A 22,447-nucleotide genomic window follows, 5' to 3' on the forward strand; every position below is an offset into this window, starting at 1 on the left:
GGCTTGAGTATCTGTGTTAAAGTATTACAAATTCGGCAGTTAGCTCAAATTAGTTGACATATGATAATGTATTATGCCAAAGCTATGGCAACATTGAAATGTAGGCACCAAAAACAAGGTAACATTATACTGTAGCCCAACGATGTACACTTATTTAGACAAAAAACCTTAGTCATTGTTCTTTAATTGCATGATTTCTGTTGAAATACTAGCTTCACCCAAAAGAAAGTCCTTGCTGAATATAGCTGATCACAGGATGGGACAGTGCTGACCACAAAATGTGTACAAAATATCCAATACATCAGGCTCTGGAAGTCTTCTGTTAACAATACCGTGACTTTTCCCAGGCTGCACCACTACAACCTCAGCAGGCGCACCCTCTATCAGCGGGTGCACTTTGTTATCCGGCATCTTAAAGTCAGCAGTACCGACAGCGGGCAGCATGCCGTTCCTCTCCGCCCACGTTTTGGTTTCCTCCGAATCTTCTTTCCTTTCTGCAGCGCTGTCACCGTTCACACTGCTCTTGCTTGCGATGCTCAGGTCATCCTGACACACGTCTGAGTCACTGGCATGGGGCAGAGAGAAGTAGGTACACTTTGTTGAAACGGACTTCCCTTTGTCTTCCAGATCAGACTTTGTACTGAACAGGGAGTAAGGGGCATTCTCTTTTGTATCCTCACACATTTCCTCATCTTGCGGAGAGTTTTCACAGCTCTTGTTTATTCCAACTGGGTCTGAGGCCGACTTTCTGATCAGCGTGTCCTCTTTGAGGAGCCATCTCCCCTGATCAACCGGGACGCTGTCTCCAGGCCCGACCTGTGCATTAAAAGCAATGCATCGCGTTGCTTCACTCAATGTGTCCAGCGTACTGGTGGAATTGAAGTAAGACAAATCAGACATTACTTTGGACCGACCTATGTGGAAGGGAGAGAAAATGCCAGAACCTTCTTTCTTCTTCTCTTTTGGTGCGGATGGGGGCCTTTCACTTGCAGGCTCATCAGCATTAGCATCCTTCTTGCCATAAAGCCTTTCGATTGTTCTCTTCACAAAGCCTTTAGTGATGGATTTCCGGGATGAATCGTCTTCACCGCTGGACAGCTCACTTGAAGTCTGAGATTGGTAGCCACCGCTATCTGAAGTCTCTGGCCTGTAATCAGACAACTCTGATGTGTTTGGGCTTAGGAAACTTTTTTGTCCATACTGAATATCTGCAACACTTTTTGCCAGGAACATTTCCTTTATTGACTTGACTCTGTTGCCCTCAGGTTCTTTGGTTATAACGGCACTAGAATCATAGCTAAAAGATAATGACGACTGAGGAGCTGATTTGGTGCACAGACCCGGCTGCGATGTGTGCGATTCAGAGGTCGAATCCTCAACGTCTGACACATCTTTCTTTGAACACTGTTTGATTCTCGAACTTCCGGTCACAGTTTTGCTCTGGTGTGCGTCAGCAACTTGCTTTTCCAAAAGACTTACTCTCTCTGCGACAGACTGCGGTATTATTTCTTCAGATGGCTGTTTTTCCACAGCCTTTTCACATTGTGTAACATCTTCAGACAGTTTTCCTGTCGCATGCGTTTCCTGATATTCTGCGTAGCTCTCCTCTATGTATCTGTCTGTATGTGCATGCTCTCCCTCTGAGCTTGACTCCTTCTCCTCGTAGCTAAACTCATCCTCAGATGAGCTGTTCTGTTCATCTTCGGCCTTGGGTTGTTCCACCTCATCGGCTGGTTCTTCGCAGCTTCTGTGGTCATTCCCACTATCTTCATCTAAATCAAAGCCATAATGCTTCTCTAAATTGTTAGACTGTTTTACCAAACTGCTACTGTCTTGTATTATATATGAATCCTGATTTTCTATCAAAATACTCCCTCTAACTGTATTCTGACTTTTGTTTGCATGATGTTCCTCATCTTCTAAACTAACCTTTTCCTCCTCGGCTGTATTTTCTCTGTCTTCTCTCCTAGCCTGTAACTCCGTACATATTTTAACTTGTTCCTCATGACTTTGCTGGTCATCAGTGTGATCTTTCTCCTCCTCCATGCTATCCTGCTCTCTGTCAGTACCAGATAAACTTTCCTCGATGATAACGTGTAGCTCCTTACATCCGACCTTTGGCTGGTGTTCCTCTGGAGAAGACTGCTCCTCTCTGCTTTCCTCTTTGATGATATTTAATCTCATACAATTGTTGGATGGCAGCCTCTCTCGTTTCTTAGCGTTAGGCTGACTTGTAGGGTCGGACAAGGCAACTTTGATTGACTCGTTCTGCCCTTCCTCATGGGAACATGTCTCATCATTAGGGGTAAGTTCATTCTCAGGGACACACATGCTTTCCTCACCGTTCATCTGCAGCTGCTTACCTTCTACGTCTGGCTGCTCTCCCTCAGAGCTACACCTATTTTCATCAAGATTTTTCTTAGTGCTAACTTTTACATCCATATATGCAATATGCGCTTTTTCTTGGTTTGATTTGTCTTCATTGTGGGATTGCTGCTCTTTCTCCTTCCCCTGATTTTCTTCATCCCTACATGACTGCATGCCCTCACTGCTGTCTTTGTCTTCTACATTGTGAAGATGCCCTTCTTCATTATGGCCAATCGGTGGGCATTGGGCCATACATGTCTCTTCTAAAACCTTCTGCTCATATTCACAATCCTTGTCTTTGTGCGGCTTGTCAGTTTGAGCAAGTTCCCTGACATTAACAGCTTCTTCTTTGGAGGAATGGGAAGAGTTGGCATCAATATTTTCCTTTGGTGACAAATCCCCTTTTCCAATAATTCTGGCAGCCACGTTTCCCTCACTGTCACTCTCAGTTCTTTTACCCACAGGAAGAGCAGCCAATTCCTCCTTGAGCATTTCAGGTATGTCAAGTTCATTCATTAGCTCATCAATAACATTTTCTTCAATGTCACAGTCTTCCACAGGACCAGGCTGTTCTTGCTCTGAATAATGTGGTGTTGAGCTACGACTCTTGCATTCGCTGAGTTCCTGAAAGCCCTTCCAACTTTGCAGGAGTTGTTTCGAAGTTGACTTTTGTAAATTTGACAGACTAGTTTTCAAGTTGTGGGAATCCTCGATGCTGGCGATTTCTCTGAGAGAATCTATCATTTTTAAAGCCTCAGCACAGCTTACATTGTTTGCATTCAGCTCGTGCATGTTTACGTTTGTTATGCCTTCCTTTAAGGTCATGACAGATAAGAAAGCAAGCAGAGCTTTGGATGATGAGCCGAATGTGGAGGCTACATGAGAGGAAAAGTCAGGCAAGCTGTTGGACTTTTCCAGACATGATGGACGTTTGTTCTGTGTGATTTGTCTAATTGACTTAATGGAGTAGAAAATCTTCTCAAGCACAGGTTGGATGTTTGGCTGGTTTGCAATTTGTAATGGCTGTGGTATTATTTGTGCTTCTGTCAAGGATTTCTCTTCGTCATCTGTCTTGGTCATCTTATTTTCATCACTCATGAGAACGTCACAGGTTAGTGTTTTGTCCAAAGATGAATCAGGGAGTTTAGCTGTTGATTTTTTTGATGGTGATGGTGTTTGATGACGTCTTCTTTGGGTTGGTGTTTTCTTCAGTGTCTCATCTGATGCATTGTCTGAGGAGAGGTTTCTGGAGAGCGACTTCTTATTTGACTTGAGTCTCATAGGCGGTGACACCACCTCCAGTGACTGAGAATAAGGAGAGAGTCTCTTCTGCAATAGGGCTTTCTGAGGCAGCAGCTGCCTCTCAGTCAAGGGACTGCTGCTTGGTGATGAAAGTTTTTTTATTCCAGGATTTGGTGATGTAGTTTTATCAAGAGAGTGGCCATGTGATGACGCTGATTTCAGAGGAGGACTGCTGGATACTTCAGATAGATTGCTCATCAGTTTTACTTTTTTCACCAGGGGTTTAGGTGATGATGCCTCTTTTTGAGTGGAGAGATGCGATGACGTTTTAATCGCTTTTGTCTCTTTAAATGGAATATTAGATGGTGTTGGAGCCTCATTTGATGAAAGGCTGGCCGATGAAGCTCTGCCTTCAGATGTTAAACTAGTCGGTGATGCAGAAATACACGATGGACTGCTCGTTAATGAGGGCAAATCCAAGATGCTGTTTGATTCTGTCTGTTCTGGTGGGGTTTCGCTCGGTTGGTGTGTCCCTGTGGATGAGACACTGTTTGATAGCATCATTTCAGCTGCAGTGTTGATGGGAGCGGATGATATGGTGGTTTCCAAAGACGCATCATCGCATAAAGCAGATTTATCCAGAGAAGCCTTTTTGAGAGACATTTTCCTTTCCAAGGAAAGATTACTGACCAGCCGTGCCTTTTTCACGGAGGGATTTCTTGGTAATGGTGCTTCGCTCAGAGTGGAAGGGATGTCAGTCTGAATTGGTGTTGTCTCTTCCAATGTGTGGTCAGTAGGGGAGATGGCCTTGTCAGCTGTAGGACTGATAGATTGTGGTTGATTATCTGATGTTGGAGTGCTCACTGATGAGATCCTGTGTAATGAACTACTGGCCACTGAAGATGCATCCATCACACAATGCTCAGTGTTTGTTAGCTCTGTTTTTTCCACCGGGCTTTCAGCAGAAGGAACGTTTTGAACTGAGATTTTTACAGGTGTCGATTTCTTTTCCACTTCACCGTCTGACGGCATTTCTGTCAAGGTCTCAGTAGGTGGTGGGTTAGTTTCAGAAGAGGTATTGTTTGATAGGGGGTTTATTTCTTCTGTGTTATTCTGAGCTAAACTGTTGCAGTTTGCTGGATTTGTAATTGTGGTGTGAGTATGAGCAACTTGCTGAGTGATTGTAGTTTTCTCCAGTGATGGACTTGGTGCTAATTTGTTTTCAAAGGACTGGATTCTCTGTTTCACTTTAGTTGCAAGCAAAGTATCAGGCGAAGGGCTAGTTGTGAGAGTTGGACATGTTTGCATTTCTGTTTTCTCCTCTCCTGACATCCCACCCTCTGTTCCCACCTGAGTTACTGTCTCCACCTTTTGACTTTCTTCATCTGGGTACACAGTGGGGTTAAGATGGGCTTTCTCCAGCCAGTTCTCTACATATTCATTAGTAACGGAGCTGGAGGAGTTGAAGGCAGGCAGTGACATGCTTTCGCTGACATCATACGTCTCCTTTTCGCTCTTTCTCTCCTGATGCATGGATTCCTGCCGTGTCAGCGTTCCCCTTGGTTGGCTTCCTTCAGCGGGTGGAACATCCAGAAGAGCTTCAAAAGAGACTGTCTCACTTTTATTTTCTTTCGCTGGTGACGATATGTTTGGGTCTTTGATAGCACATTTGATTGCGTCATCCGACAGCTCTGAGCTCTTTGTTGTAACGCCCCCATCGCTGTTTTGTGTTGGTTTCTTTTTAAGCTTAATCACGCTTTTTGCAGGTTTTGGTTTATATCCATAAATTCTCTTGATGAAACCAGCACTAGAAAAAGGCTTCACCTTCTTATGATTCTCGGGCGCTTCTGCGATATTTTCTTTTTGTCTTTTCCCTGGTGACATGATCCGATGAACACGTTTCTTGATCACTTTGGGTTTTGAGTATATCCTCTTAGGTGTATTGACCACTCTTTGTTGGGGTTTCTCTGACAACACCTGAAAAGACTGTTTGCCTTTGGTGGGCTTAGGGATATGTTGTTTCTGGACATTTATTACTTGTGGTGATGTATAGTCCGCACCAGTCTTCAGGGATGGCAGGGTAAAATCAGTTAGTGACATGCTCTCAGCCCTCCAGATGCTGATGGACTCAGAAGCTGTGGAGGGTCGTCCCAGCTCGGTTTCAAAGTCATTATTGGAGGAGAAACATGCCGTACCTGAAGTAGCAGGCCTACCGTAAAGAATCCCAGACATAGACAGACCCTGGGCACAAAAGTGACTGTCTGCATGGAAATTGTCCTGGCAGGTCTGCTGTTCATATATGTGTAAGACCGTTTCAGTGACCTCCTCCCCACCGGCTTCAATCTGTAGGATCTCGGCCATCTCTGCTGATTTGACTGTGGACAGATTCCTGCTGTTGGCGTCCATAGAGCCGAGTCCTCTGGGTTTGGGCACCGGTCTACTGCTGCTCTGCTTGACCATGCAGTACTGCTCTGTCACGGCTCCGTTTTCCATCTCCTCTCTGTAGGAGTATGAGCCAACCATGCCTTCCTGAATCTCCTCTGCCGTCACTGATTTTACACTCTCCATCGATGTCTGCTTCGTTCTAATTCGCCTGGGTCCCGGGGTAGGAGCCCTCCGAGGGGATGCCGCATCCATCTGTACTTTGTCATTCTCCTCTTCATTACCACTCTCACCGGCAATTCCTTTATCCAGTGATGGTGGATCATTGTCATCATCATCTTTAGATTCGTTCCTATCTGCAGAGGCAGTGGGATTTTGTGAATCCAGTGGGGAGACACTCTCCTGCTCAGACAGAGGCTCAGGCTCAGGGAAACAGGTTGTGTTACGCTGATTGGCTACACTGGACCTGGACAGGGTGGTCGTCCAATGGACTGTTTCCTCTTCCTTAATCGTCAGTCGCACCCTCATCTCCACTGTCATGCTGCCATCTTGGTTCACCCGAAAGGACTTCTCGATGTCGTCCTCAGGCATTTCTCCATCCTCCGTTTCTGCTACTGACTCCAGTATCCGGCCGGTCTCCAGCTCAACGGAGTCCGTTGGGTTACTGGGAAGATCGCATAAACTGTCTGCGATGGAGCTTTGAATCCGGTTCACGATGTATCTCTCGGAAGACGGGGAGAAATTCCTTGCCTTAGAAATACTAGATATGGACTTCTGTTTACCTTTTGAGTCAATCAAAGGAGGCAGTTGAAAAAAAAAAAATGTTGAAATGTGAAAAATGTTGAATGTTGAAAAATAAAGTACAAATGTCCCCAGATTTAAGGCGATGATATTTCAGTTTGAAGAGAATATCCAAGAAGCATGAAAAGAGAAGAAAGAGAGAATTTTTTTTTAGAAAAGATATTGAATTAGCACAACAAGAATGACTATCCACATCTCATAATGCACAATAGCCCACAGCCACATAGAGAGTGTATGTAGGTCATCTACGGTATTATGTATGATATTATTGCCTCAGCACTTTGCCGCTCCTCATCCTCATCATTGACCACAAGTAGATTATACAGACAGGCAGTAGCGCTGTAGCTGTCAGTTGTAATTCTCATTGACACGCATATTATTGAATATCACATTTAAGCATATGCATATAAATTTACAAATACAACGGGGAGAGAGAGTGCACAGAGAGTACAGCAAAAATCCAGACTGATGAATAAACTTACGGTTTACTGCCTTTAGTCTTCTAGGACCCATTGGTTTGGTGGGCTGCCATGTTGGAGCAGGTGCTTTCTGCACATTATAGTTTGCAGACCTGAACGGCTCCCTGCCTGCAGCCACTACAGTCCCAGAGCACAGGATCAAGGCTGGGAGGCCATCCACCTGCACAACACAGAGAAAAGGGGATGCTTCACTGTCACTGCCTTTCACCATGTCAGCACAACAAGAAAACATTTTAATATGGAAAGAATCAGCTAAGAGATTCACCTAGATTCTGATGTGTATGAAAAGTACATTTAAAAAGTCTAAATTGGATGTATTATTTGTTCAAAAAGGCACCTCGCTATACCAGGAGGATCTCAATTTACAGTAGATCCTTGACGTAAGGCCTTGCAGTGCGGTATCCCAGAATGCCGTTCCAGGTATTAGGATGAGTTGCCAAAGAAGCTTATCACTTTCTCTCCTCATGTGACGGTTATTTACAGTCCAGGTTCTAAGTCGCTCTATTATGGGTCAATAAAGATGCTGCCAACCAGCATCTGGTTGTGTGATATGAGTTAAATTCTTAGTTGGATTTAAGCCTCAATCTGATGATTGAACATATTAATTATAGAGGAATGTACATACAATGTTAAAGGGCTTGGAAATAGAAAATAATCTCCAGTTTTACTAAAAATATATATAGATCCTCTTTACCTCAGTGTTTACAAAATTGCTGGAAAGATTACACGTCTTGTAGGCAGACATTCACAGTTCATTAAGAATTAAATATTGCATCTAATTCAATGGGTATGGTTTTGTGTGGTGAGGTTATCCTTGTGTGTAGTTTTAGATTACAGATTGGGCCTGAATTAGTGAAGGCCAATCTGTTTGTTAGATTGATTGATTATGTGCTTTGGTAGTTGGAGGGGAGGTTTTGTTAATAGTTTATGGCTGTTTTTTTACCAGTCTGTGTAGTCCATGAAAGAAACACAACTGTCAGAAATGGATGCATTATATATGGACAGAGCAAAACACTCACACGTCTGCCATCAGGTGTGTGTAGTTTCACCACATGGAACTGCATCAGCTCTGACAAGAAAGCCAGGAGGGACTCGAAGGTGGGTGTAGTCCTCTTCTGAAGCAGCACAGTGTGTCTCACAGAGGGGTCACCGTTGCGAAAAACCAACAGCTTCTTTGGGGTTCGCACCGCCACAGGCTCCCGCTTGTGTGTGGCCCGGCCGGGGGAAAACCTGGCCAGCTGCACGGCCTGACGGCGGGCGCTGGCCGGCCTGGCATGGTACCAAGGTGGCAGCTTCTTGCTGGCCAACGTCAGATTGATAGGTTTTACCTTCCGCTTGTCAGAGCAGATGTAAGATTTCCCATCCTCGAGTTCTTCCAGGGTACGGACTGCGTGGACGCCCCGAGGGGTGGTGATGTTCCTCACCCCGAACGGCAGGGGAACCTTTTTCGACAGACTGTCCAGGAGGGCGTCAAAGGTTTTAAAGGTGCGGTTGTTGATGACCATGCTCAGACCGTTGAACTGAGGGTCTCCGCTTTTGTAGAAGCAGACCCGCTTAGATGGAATAAGGTCGGTGAGGTAGGGGTGGCGCGAGATGCCAATGGTGTGTCCGCTCCCTGATGACTGGTCAGGGGGGATCCTCCGAGGGCCCGACTCATTCATCACAGCTGATTGGCTGGAAGGGGAAAAATGCAGAATTAGGCTATAGCCTATACAGATATTAAAGAAGGAGACATTCAGCAGGAACATGGAGGATCCCTCTGCTTTCCATTGACTTCTAGGCTCAGTATGGTCAAATCCAACATGTAGCATACACACAATTTATAGAAATGGCAGAATAAATAATGATATTGGTTGATTCCCTGCCCACACAAGTAAAGATTTACTCTTTACCTTTCAAATTTTTATTATAAACAATAATCTTCACAAAGAGCAGAGATCTTTTATTTGTTTTGTTCAGCATTATTTACATGAAGAAAATAGGGTCTTAAATAAGTGGCTGATATTTAAAGACAAACAGCTGTGTCAGTGATGCTGTATTAAATAGCAGTGAAAAGAAGGTTGATCATGTTGTTGATTGTAAAAATGTCCACAGAGTCATACAGTAATTATGCCTCAAAGGAGTTTTGCTTTACATTGAAGAGATCAACACACAAAAATAACCCACAAATCCATGTTAAATGATTTATGACTAAGTTATTTGTTGACAGATGAATGACGTCTTGCAAACATATGTTGTTTACCTCAAAGGCCTGCGACCTTCAGGTCACACAGCCTGACTGCTGGACGCTCGCCAAGTGATTGACATGTTCAATTAGTTGATTACCTGGTTTTAGCAGCACAATAGAACACAGTGTAGGCTATGACAAATGACACAGACTAGGATAATTAACAATTTTATGCATTAGTTTTCTTTTATTATTTAAAGAAAATTAGCATAATTGTTCTAGTATATGAGAATAATTTTGTGCCACATTTCAATATCATGCTTTTGAAAAACGTAGCACCTACTTAAAAAATAATCACTGATAGGAAAATTAAAGCCCTCATAGGATATAATATGTTATTAATATCTCAAAATACTTAAATCAAAACATCTCAAACAATAAATAATTATATTATTGTCACCTGAAATATTGAGGTACACTTTTTAAATCAAGATTTTTATAGCATTTTGAAATTAAACCCTTTATTTCATCAAAGGCATTTGAAATTTATTCAGTATTATTTAGTAAAGGAAGCCTGTTTTAGTTATTTGTCAATATACCAACATCTGATTTAAAAAAGTATTTTTTATTTTTCATATTCCGGATAAAATAATTATAGTAATTGTTGGTAACCTAAAAACAAAATTAGGTGAATATTTCATGCCTCTATTACATCTCTAACGCTGCAAGAGTAACACACAACCAGCCATTTACCTGGTTGGCTGCGGTAAACAGTAACAAACAAGTTAAACAAATTAAATGCCCAAACAAAAACACAGGAATTCTGATTTAACTATGTGAGATTTTAAAATGAACTCACCTATGTCAGCATCATAAAATTCCCAACTGTTTTGAAAGTATCCATAAAATGTTATTCCGTGCCCTACATGATGACTGCTGTTCAACCAACTGCACAGCAACAGTTTATTTCGGGAGGCACCATCATGGTTAATTTGCTTAATCTTTGCTCAAAGTTAATCTCCGCTACAACTGTAGTGCTTGAAAATCCTCTTCAGAAAGGTGTGGCACAAATGCGTGTAATGCTGTTATAGCAGGCCGAAGAATGGGACCAATGCACCTGAGATTTATTAACTTAATATGTTATGTTAAATAGGTTTAAAATACATTTTTCTTTGGGGAATTCATGCCTTTATTTCCTCAAATGTACCTTACATGACTGGCAAGGAATATCCCTAGTATATATTTTTTTAGGTTTAAAATACATTTCTATAGAAATAATTCCTGGGAATATATTTTCAATGGCAGAAGCCCTTTTTTTGCCAAACCATCATGGAGATAATTAAATTAATTAAATAATTAATTTAATTTTCCAAAAAGACATAAGTTACAGTGACAGTGAAGCAGAACTGGAAAATAAGCAATTAAAACAGGACTAAACTAGTTTATGATAAACTGACACAGGTCTTAAAAGGGTTTTAGGCCACTAGCATTATAATAACACAGACTAATCATTTGTTGCTTTGGCACTGGCAGGGAGCACTAGACTGAATTAACAGCACAATCAGTTGTAATGTAATTGTGGCATATTATACTTCCCTATTATACAGGAGGTTTTTATAACCTGTGAAATGGGAGCAGGTTCCTCCAGCCTGACCAATGGCAGCAGATGGTAGGTGGTGGTGTAGCCTACTGGTAACCGGTTGTAGTTTTCGTGCAGGGTTGTAATCTCATTGAGGACTTCTTTGGATAATAAGGATTAAGGGACTCTCCACTCGCAGGACCCTCGGACAAGGACACTGTTTTCAAGGAAAGAGGGGAACATTCACCTTCCTACCTCTAAAGAATAAGAAAGCAGATGAATGGCAACTGAAAAGCGGGATGTAGGAGGTGAAGAGATACATTTTGTCTTCATAAAATTTGCTTTATACTTGTGTCATCTGAAGATACATGTCAGTATAAAGAAAGAAAAATAGATATGATAACACTGTGACAATTCCTTTAACACTGAACTCATTTAGGGGCATTTTTTTATAGTGCATATAAAAATAAACCTCTATAAAAAAATTGTGCTTAGTCCAGAAAGACAATTAAATTCAGAAGGGTAGTGGAGTCCAGTAGATTAGGTTGCACAGTATTACTGAGGGTATTAGCTGGTCATGTTGATGCTCAACAGCGAACTATCACTCACGGGTTGCGTAACAGCTACCAAAACCGAGCTGAAGTGAGTCTATTTATACAGTGTAAAGGGATTAGTCTACATGGGATGACTTCATTCCACAGTGAACCTCGAGGTGAAGGTAAGGAACCCAAGGAATAAACAAAAGCTATCAAACAAAAGAGAGATGACACGCTGACATACTGTAAAAAAGTATTTCAGGTGTGTGTGTATGTGAGAGAGAGAGAGAGAGAGAGAGAGAGAGAGAGAGAGAGAGAGAGAGCTACAGTATGTGCTGTAGGAAAGAATTCCTGCTGAGTCTGACCAGACAGAGATGGAGGAATTCAGGAATGCCACAGCGGGCTCCCATGTGCCGAGCCCATGACCTGTTCCCAAAACAACACTGAGCACAAAAATGTGAAAAATCCTTAAAAGGAAGCCGGGGCGAACAATGGAGGAAGCCCTCAGAGTAAACAGGTAGGCCCGAAGCCCGCGTGCCCCTCATTCCAGCCCCCCGGACTCCAGAGATAAGAGACTAGCAAATGTTGAAATATAGCGGGTGAAAACGGGTGGTCACACAGATAGAGCAGCACAGATCCTGTCACACACTCGCCAAACATACCGCTTTCGTACTGAAAATAGGCCCGCGTCGAGGCTCTGCACTCAAAGTAGCATGACAGGTAATAGCAACAAACGTCTGAACTTCCATTTGTCGCATAACCTTCCCCGTCACAGAGTTATAACGAACCAGCTGGCGATATGAATACTGCTATTTTCCCTTCACATGATTACACGTGAAATCACACGCCGCCATGACAGAGATATCCGTCTCTGCGTTCCGGGTGCATTGCCACCCCTACCATGCTCTATTTTTAAGCCCTAGCGCCTATACTGCAACTAATTGGCGCCAAGTTAGATTCAAACCTATGCTGTTAATGGGAAAAAATGTGTGATATGTTTTGGCCCTTGTCCCCTTTCTATATTTGGCCCAGTGTCCTCTATGCAGCTGCTCCACCAGATCTGTCTGCCTGTGCTCCCATCAAACACCTCGCTCTACTCTACATATATTGCCTCAATTCGAGAGTACGAAGCATCTCTGCCAGCTCAAGTCAGCTCCTGCTTAAAAGGGCAGAAATACATCGGTGACTACATTGAAAATAGCATCAGTTTGCTGCCGTTCTGCAGTTATTTAGCCTCTGTGGTGTCATTCAGAACACAATACCCGTCTTGTTTTGTTCACGTTGCGAGAACGGGTTGACATTCCCAGCATCGCAGCTGTCAGGAATTCAATTATAAGTCATACAGCTGCACTGCGACCAACAGCAGTTTTGAAAATTGACTTCAATTAAAAGCCAAGCAGCTGATTAAGTTCTCCTTTGAGATTACCCCAGCAAAGGTTAATAGGTTTGAAGCTTTTCTGCCACCCCAAAAACATTCTTTATTCCTCAGTAACTTTTAAACACGTACAGTAACGGTGTAAATTCCTTTTGTCCTTCGGGACGCTTGAGTGCCAGCTGAAAAATGTGACCTGACCAAAGTGATGTCAAAAATATGCTTGCTATTCAAAATTCCATTCGGGTTACACGGTTACATCTTTTTTTCCCTCTGAACTTCCAGTGGAATTCCCAGTTTTTGAATGAATGTCTGCCAAACAGGACTCATAAGGTCACTCCACCTCCCCTCCCCTCCCCTTCCCGCCAACCACACACACACACACACACACACACCAGTCAGAGGTCCCCACCCCATCCATTTTGAGCGTTCCGTATCAGCTGTGCCAAGCTTTTAATCTGCCTGGTGACATCCCAGTGTTTCCTGCATGGGACAGAGGGAGAGATAAGCACACTCCTCTGTGCGGTAAATCACTCCGCACTCCCACTCATTCACTGATATCGCCATTATTCAATTAGGCTGCACTCAAAGCGCCCTCTGTTCTTGTTAATTACAATGAGACGCTTAGGGTGTTTTCACGTATACTCCTTTTTCTTAAATAAACCAAACTCAGCCCTCTGAACAGTGTCGGCTATAATTGGTCAATGACACACATCTATGTTTGTTATTGCAATGGCTGCTACACTGCAAAAAAACTCCATCTTGACAAGTCATTCAGTCTCATATTCAGCCTTCAAATCTTATTTTTCTTAAACCAAGAGAGAAAATTTTTGCCAATGGGGTGAGATAACTCCACTTGTTTCCAATGCAGTTTCACTTCTTTCAGGAATTTTCTAGAAATGAGTGTCAGCATCATGAAACAAGTCAGAATAAGGCAGATCACTGCACTGCTATCAAGAAAATGACACTTAATTCTACAAAACTCTTGAAACAAGTTGATTTGCATTGGAAACAAGTGAGATCATCAAACCCCATTGGCAGATTTCTTCACTTATTTTAAGAAAATGACCATTTTAAGACTCAATGATAGACTAAATGACTTGTTAAGATGAAGATTTTTTGCAGTGTATGTGAACAGCTGTGCATCCAGGACTGTGATGCTCTTTCTTGTTGCTTTCTTATGACTTTTGAATGTCTGTGGAGCGAGTCGACCACCGAACAACAACACAATAAATACTGATGTAAGGCTGATATGTGCAGCATGTGGGCCACATTCTCCAGGGGGTGGTGGCAGTCAGAGTCCTGCTGACCGAAGGGCTCAGCGCCACATGGCTGTTAGCTTTGGAGGGCACGGGCGGAGGGCCAGTCCGCTGACGGGACAACCTGGCTATGCGCGGCCCAGATAGCGTCCCGGCGGGGTGAAGAGTGATTTATCCGTCTGTGCCTCGCATCAGACAACCTTCCTCTGATTAAGGGTTAGAGACTCAGCGGCCAGCGCTGGAGCGGAGCAGGCGAGACACTGGCATCCTGAACGCCACACAAATGGACTTTCCAGACACTCTGAACAGCACATGTATGTGTACATGGAAACACACACACACACACACACATTTTACACACTCATTCACACATGTTTACCGATGGGCATTTACACAGGAATGCGCACGTAGGCTGCTCACTATTTCTCATCTCTCTCTCTCTCATACACAGAGGCTGACACACACGTACGCAAGCACTCACTCACACACACACACACACACACACACACACACACACACACACACACAGAGCCAAGACCCAGCCTTATTGAGTTGGCCTTGACATTTTCTCAACCCGACAACAAAAGGATGTAGTGAATCTCCGTCACCCACTGTTTGCCTTGTCTCTGTGCGCTGTTAAAGATCAGTGTTCCTGATGTTCAGGGTTCAAAAACAGGTTACTGCCTCCATCAATTTCCATGGAATTGATGTCTATTGTATGCATTTACTGTAAGGCAATTCAGCTGCTGAATTATGTACTGACAGAAATTGTGCTTGTGAGAATTCACTTGAATTTACAACAAAAATAATGAGGCAATGATTTGCATCTTGTTCTGTGATACTTTTGATAGTGCATGTACAACATGATAATAATGTGATACTTTATTGATCTCTGCAGGCATTTTTCATTGTTGTTGTTGTTGTCTTCCCCCTGCTCCACAGGGAGGTCAGAGGTCAGAGGTTCAGCTACAGAGCAACACTCCTAGAGCTGGTGGGGATTCAGTGTTTTGCTAAAGGACACTTCAGCAGGGGGCTTGAACCTGCGACCTGGTTGAAGGACGGTCACCCTTCTCACTACGCCACCATGCTGCCCCATGTGAAATGTTGTTTGATTTACTGGAGCTGATGCATATTATATCAGTCATTTTGACCAATATGCTTTTTTCTTTTCAAATACATCTACAATATTGTTTCTGAGAAAGTAATTCACAGATTATACACCCCCAAAAAAGAAGCAGATGGAAATAGTTTCCAAGCACATTGAGGGAAATTAATGCTAATCAGTGCAGATTAAAATTTGAACAATACACTGTAAACTGTCCACACAACTAGCCTACCATCAGCTTGTTCATAAAACTTACAGCCACAATCTACATCTGATTTTTATAGTCTCTACAATATTCAGGGAAACAGAGGACAAAGCCTGGAAATATACTGAATGATTTCAGACAAGACAAAGTTATACACTATATATATGACTTTACTTTACTGTCCATGAACTGTTAGCAGCTCTCTGCTCTCTCACACTAGGACAAAGAGTTTTGATTGATCTGTGTGTACGACTACACCAAAGAGTATGATGTATTATAAGTAAATAGTTACGATTTTATGGTCATGGATCCTAATTAAACCAGATTTGTAGCACCACACAATGTGGCTTGTCATCATACACACATCATAAGCACATTATTATTACAGCATAAGTACATCAGGAAATGTCATAATATGCTATAATGCATCATGTAACATTTATTTCATCATAAGCTCCTCATAGGCATATTAGAATTACATTACAATTACATCATAGTGGCATCAGAAAATGTCATAATACACTTATAACGTCTTATGAACTTGGTGTGACAAGGTTATGAGAATGTTATAAACAATGTATTCTTATTAGTGTTCCACAGTGTCTTATAAATAATTCAAGAACTCATCTTTATATCTAAAGTGACATCAAATGATATGTTATAAGAGAGTCCTAACCCTAACAACATGCATTCACATTCACTATGAACTGTAAATGCCTTGTAGTTAGTGACATCTTCCTAAACTCATCATATTGCTGAAACATACATTATAGTGTATTCTGACACTTTCTGATGCACTTGTTGTGTAATTATAATGTGCTTGTGATGCGTTTATGACGACTCACAGTGTGCTATAACCAGCGATTAGCATGCAGTGTTACCACCCAGGTAGTAGTAATGGCAACAGAGCTCCGGCTGAAACCAGGATGTGCGTGACCACACCATGACTTCTGTCAGGGATTACTGGGCCAAGCCGCCCCCCTCACCTGGACCCAGATGGGACTCCCAGCAGGCTCACGTGTGTGCACTTTCCCTCACCCTCTTACCTCTTCCCAAGGACTCCGCTGCGCCCTCCCTCTGCAAATCCCGACCCACAAGTGGACGTTTCTAATTATGACTACAGTGGGAGCTTTTGCATAAGTCCCCCCACCCTGCATCTACCTGGCATTAGTACTGCAGGATCTTCTAAATTCTTCTTCTTGTGGTTGGAGCATAAGCACAGCAACAGTGCACACACTTATTGCTATTTCTTCAACTATAAGACAATTTGTCATCCAGTTTTCTTAAATTTTTGGCCTTTGATTTTTCTCAGTGTAAATACTTTCAGGATAATGACACATGAGTTTGGCAGACTGTGAGACTACTTATCCTGAAAACCCATTGTTTTTCTATCAACTACATTGGCAATGCTTTGAGCAAGACAATGTTGGGAATTGCCCAGAAATGATCCATGCCACCAGAAAATAACTGGTGGCTCTGTAGCAACTGATAATGTCATAAAAAATGTCCCTTTAAATGGGTTGAAAATGTAATGAAACTTGTTAATGTAATCACATTACTACATTAATCGGCCATTGTGACTTCATAAGGGGTGTAAGATTTTTTGACTGATGATGTAATAATAACATTGCACAAAAAAGTAATATTGTGTAAGAATAATGAGAGTATATTATTATTACATCATTAAACAATAATATTATTACATCATCAAGTACAAATATATCACACCCCTTATGAAATCATAATTTAATACTGTGATGTTATGACGTTATCAGGGAATTTATTGAGTTTTATTACATTTTCATCCCATTTAAAGGGTCAATTTTATTAAATTTTGACAAGTTATCACATTATCTGTCAGCTATTACATTATCTGTTGCTAAAAGGCCTCACCTGAGCAAGGTTTAATTTGAGTGAGCTTTACATAGTCCTGTGCACAGCTGACCCCTAGTGGCAGTAAGTGACATTGCAACTGACTTAGAACATGTCCAGCAACTTTCAGATAAAGAAAACACATAAATAAAAAACATTAAATCACTGTTTTGTTCTTATGCAATTCAGGTAGGCAAATTTGGCTGATAGCATGACTGTGTGATTCATAACTGAGTGTAATTGATTGGCTCCAGCAGGCAGAGCAGGCCCAGCGAGAGGAGACAGGGCTTGTAGAGGGAGGAACACATTGTCAGCTTTTGGGGAACTGGAAGTCAACTGTTTGCTATTTCAGTGGAAATGTGTTTGATATTTGTTTGAAGTTCATAGCCCAATAACATAAGCACACATACACTTCCTGTGTAAAAGACAGCTTCTGTTATAATCAGAGTGGGATTGATGGGGTTTTGTATTATTGTACAAATTAAACAATTGGAAAAGAAAAAGACGTAACTGTATCTACAGCACTGCACTGCTTTGCTTTTGCTCAAATAAATCTATTTATAAAAAATATTATAATACAACTAAATGGTATAGATAGACTAGCTCAGTTTAGTATAGCAGGCATTGATGTTTTTCTATTATAGTGGATGCCTTCAAAATATTAATTTATAATGGTTACACAACTGTGATGAAAGGTTATTCAACTAGTGACTATGATAAACACGTAAACAGCACAATAAGTACATTTTCTAAAATGTAAATAGGCAAAACATTGTGAGCAAGCAGACACACAGACACAGACACAGACACAGACACAGACACACACACACACACACAAAATACAATGAAAAAACAAAGGCGGCTGACCCGGGTCATGACACTCTGCCCTCTCCCCCTTTATTTAGACTATATTTTCATGTATTTTTATTTTTTAGGAAATCCTACCGGTGATCCCAAAACGGTCGGAGTGGTGTGAATTTCACAGAGCTCGGTTTCCTCTTGGATGGAGGATGTTCCCAGCCAATCTTTCATGGATCGAGCAAACAGGAGTCATCGGAACAAGGAAGTGGGGACAGGTGCTCTCAGGAAGATTCAAAGATCCACAGAAGAAAAAAAAAAGTACATAGACAATGGTCCGCATTTATCTTGTTAGCAGTGAGTCTGAGCCGCTGAGTATTTTATTGTATCATTAAATGTATCCAGATTCATGATATATGATCACATTTTTACAAAGGTACTGTATTTAATAACTCATTGTTAATTTATTTGACATCATACAAATTTACAAACGCCTGTTCAAGGAATATTAATAAAAATATCTTCTTATTTAAACTTCCCAAATCACATTTATTTGATCAGTTTACCAGTTATATTGCGTATCACTGGCATATAATCAGGTCTTCAGTTCATTCAAAGTTTAGTAACATCAAACCTAATACAGCTGAAAGTTAGTCACTAGTGATGTTGAGTTAGTCACAGTGTGGCCTTGAACAAATTCTACAGTATCTATGCTACAAAACAGCATTGCTCACTCTTTCCTTTGCATGTTCCCTAAGAAGGGAGGTCTGGACCCAAGAGGGATTCCTGCAATGAAAAGATACTGGACTCAGATATGACTATTAGAGCGAGGTGTGGGTGTAGGCTGCAGTCTTATTTCCCCGTGCCCCCACCGTTCCAGCCCTCCAAAGAAAAACAGAGTGGAAAAGGAAACTGACTGCTGATGTAGTCATCTTCTGCTCACTGCCCGCCTGGACAGGAGCTAAAAATTGTCCTGAATGCCATGAGGGGATTCAGACAAGAGAGCGGAGCGCTGGGCCGATCAGGAGAGCGCTGGAATTTATTCAACTCTCTGAGTCAATTCCTGACTGTGAAACAAATGTGCCAGCCTCGAAAAATGTTCTCTCACACCAGACAACTGTTTTAAAAATCAATAATAGCTTCTGCTAGTTTTATTCTACTCATCTTTGTTGCAACAATTTAATTATCCTGTCATATTGGCAGCATGTTTTTTTTTCCATTTATTGTGAAATCCTGTTTCATAAAGTCCTGTATCAGAAATTCCAAATTAAGCTGTGATGTCAAAGAATGAAAATGAGTCAAAGGGACTGAAAATGAGTGCTGATCCAAAGCTGTGAAGTCTTTTTGCACATTATGATATTTTAGCATTGTAGCAAATGCCATGCAATGAAAATACTTCAGAAACTGTGACTAGTCCCAGTGAATTTTAACACAGCAACTGATATCCAAGCAAGGAAAGGGAGACCCGCTGGACTTTTTCTACATCCACACCCGCTGCGACAGAGCTATTTATAATTATATGAGACGAGACCAGAGCTAGAATCAGAAGAAAAATAAACTATTGAGTCACTGAGTGGAGATTGACTAGATCTGTGAAACTATATATAGTGGGAGCACAACTGGACGGCGGTCTGACAGGCAGGGACCATAAAAGCGATCAGGCCAGAGAGGGACAGCATATGCCTGGGATTATGAGCAACCCTCCAGCCCCAGCCCCGCTTTAGACGAGGGACACACCCGCTCCTGCAGCTGTCTCACATACTGTATATGCAATCCACTATCAATGACTTAATCAGTTGGGTCCCTCACAGCCTCTATCTCTTTCTCTTTCTCTCTCTCTCTGTCTGAAATTGTACAGTGAGAAAATATTGGGGGAATCTTTACTTTTTTTGCGCACCTCGACTAGTTTGCAGAGAGTTTTTTTTGTGTGTGTGTGTCTTACTGGGTGGCAATTATGATGAAACCACACACACCGCATTTCAAACACGCACTCAGATTTTGATCTCGGTGCTGTTTTATGTGCATGTGTGTTTTGTTGTCATAGTAACGCAAGACAAGGCCCGCGCTGTTTGCCAGAAATTTCAAGACAACAGAATTCAACACGTCTTTCCTGCCATAACACAAAGAGCGCATGAGTAATCAATAAATAGCTGTTTGAAGTTTGATATTGTGTCTCACACACTGAACGTACAAAATACTAGGGACATTTTCCTGATATTGAGCTGCAGCCGCTTTTGCACAATACACATCTAAATTGTCTCAAGGCTTAAAAATCCTTCTGTAACTCGTCTGCTTCTCCTTATCTACATCTCCTCCTTTGTGATTGGTGTAGATTTATGAAAAATGTAAGAAAAATCAACAAGAAATAATGGCTTTTACCTGGATTGACCTCATCAGTGTAAAGTGAAACAGTGAAAAGAGTTCCCCTAATATTTTATACATTCAATTTGGGTTGTATATTCAACTAATGCCAGTATAATGCTAGTAAGTGAATAAAATGTCTAACTAAGCTGCATCTCAGTTGGCCAGATAAAGCAGATCTTGATCATTTGTTGGAGGCTGAGTAAAATGAACTGCTGCTGACTGCTTGTGGACAGATGAAGCTGTTGTGTTTGTCGTGTTTGTGAAAGGCAGCTACCTGAGATGAGATTAGTGCAGTGCCATGATTAAGTGCTCCTGTGTTAATGTAGCCAGCCGTCCCGCTGTAATCTGCGACTGCCTCTCTGCAGACCGCTGGCAGCGCGGCCCGAGGACACACACACACACACACACACACACACACACTGTCACAGCAACAGGAACACCATGAAAGCCCTGATTTCCTAGGCTTTGAGCTATGCTTTCTCTGTCTCTCTCTCTCTCTCTCTCTCTCTGTCTCTCTCTCTCTCTCTCTCTCTCCCTCTCTCTCTCTCTCTCTCTGTCTCTCTCTCTCCTTATTTGCTCTAAACCACAATGTCTTGCTTCTATCTGGGAACATCTTAGCGGTGTTGTCGGATGCAAACATGTATCTTCAAAACCTACACTTTAAAGAAATGAAAAGTAAACAAAACAAACGCATATTTTCTAATTTCTACAAAGGGTTTTAAACTCACTCCACACCTAACTGATCATGTAAACTTATAATTCAAGAAATTCTGTGAATTTATGCCATTATTTTTTTTTTTTATCATCCCGTTTCTTTAAGATGAAATTCGAAATGCCAAATTTACTCAGTGATCTTTTCCTCGTCAATTAGCCCAGATCAATTAGTGGGTGGAGATAATATCACGGCTGACATGGGGGTCTGCCCCTCCTAAGTCTGCGCAGGTGACCCCCACCCACTCTGCTGCTGCCCCGGGGATCGAGGTCTGAGCCTGTTGTTATGCACCCATTAGCTACAACAACAGAGAGGATAAACCTGCCACTCAGCTGCAGACTGAATTTAAACACATTCACACCAATTACAGTGGATTCCCCTCCATGGCCCAAAGGGAAGTATGTCACTTCGGGGGAGAGGGAAGCAGAAGAAGCTCGCAGCACATTCCACCTATCAGGCGCATTTGTTTGGGGTGGAAACCACTCATGAATGTGTGTGTATGGTGCACAGACTCAAGTTTATTTAATTACATGACAGATGTCTTGTAGTAGTATGCAAATTAGCTTAGGCTATAAATGTTATATGTGACATCAGACTATTTTTTTAAATGTTCTATGTCTATGTAGCTGTCCCTATTCAAATAAACATTAAACAAAGAGCTTCAGTTCCTGCTAATATCAATATTTTAATAGGTTCATATTTAGAATTAAAATAATTGTAGCATATTAGGATATGAATAAGATAATGTGTGGGCTAATGCAGCATTGAAGAGCTCAATATTTGTAAGATTTTGAAACTGTAATTTTTTTTGGTTTAGATTTCTATAGACTGAAACTAGAAGTGACATCACGGTCACGACCGTGGGAAGGACCGGCGATATTTACCTTGAGATACAACCTCGACTTCTGCTACATAAGAGATTAGTTCAAAACATTCAGCATGAACAAAGCACATGAATATACACCTCTGGAACATGTTTCCTCTGAAGTGCTAAAAATGGACGGCGGGGTCAGGGTGATTGACCCCGCAGAGAAGAACCCCTTCCTTTTAAAAGAGGAAAAATCTCTATTTATAAAGTGGTACCCTTTCTCAGCTATGAATACATCTAAATCATTCTCGAGGTCTGGTCTAGTCTCTTAAAGGTGTTTACCCAATAAATGTGTTATAGACAAGGCAACCAGCATTATATAGATGACTGAATATATCC

General features: G+C 41.9%; 1 protein-coding gene across 1 annotated transcript; it reads right to left on the reverse strand.

Annotated features, from left to right (window-relative positions):
- Positions 1–5,156: 5,156 nt before the first annotated feature.
- Positions 5,157–8,932, reverse strand: LOC139928833 (oxygen-regulated protein 1-like). The gene is made up of 4 exons (XM_078291532.1): positions 8,291–8,932; positions 7,275–7,431; positions 5,647–6,773; positions 5,157–5,180 (listed from the first exon to the last, which is right to left on the reverse strand). The coding sequence occupies exons 1-4, from the start codon at positions 8,930–8,932 to the stop codon at positions 5,157–5,159; spliced, it is 1,950 nt and encodes a 649-aa protein (XP_078147658.1).
- Between the last annotated feature and the right edge of the window lie 13,515 nt (positions 8,933–22,447).

Source organism: Centroberyx gerrardi, chromosome 22 (genome assembly GCF_048128805.1).
Source record: "Centroberyx gerrardi isolate f3 chromosome 22, fCenGer3.hap1.cur.20231027, whole genome shotgun sequence".
NCBI classification, from domain to species: domain Eukaryota; kingdom Metazoa; phylum Chordata; class Actinopteri; order Beryciformes; family Berycidae; genus Centroberyx; species Centroberyx gerrardi.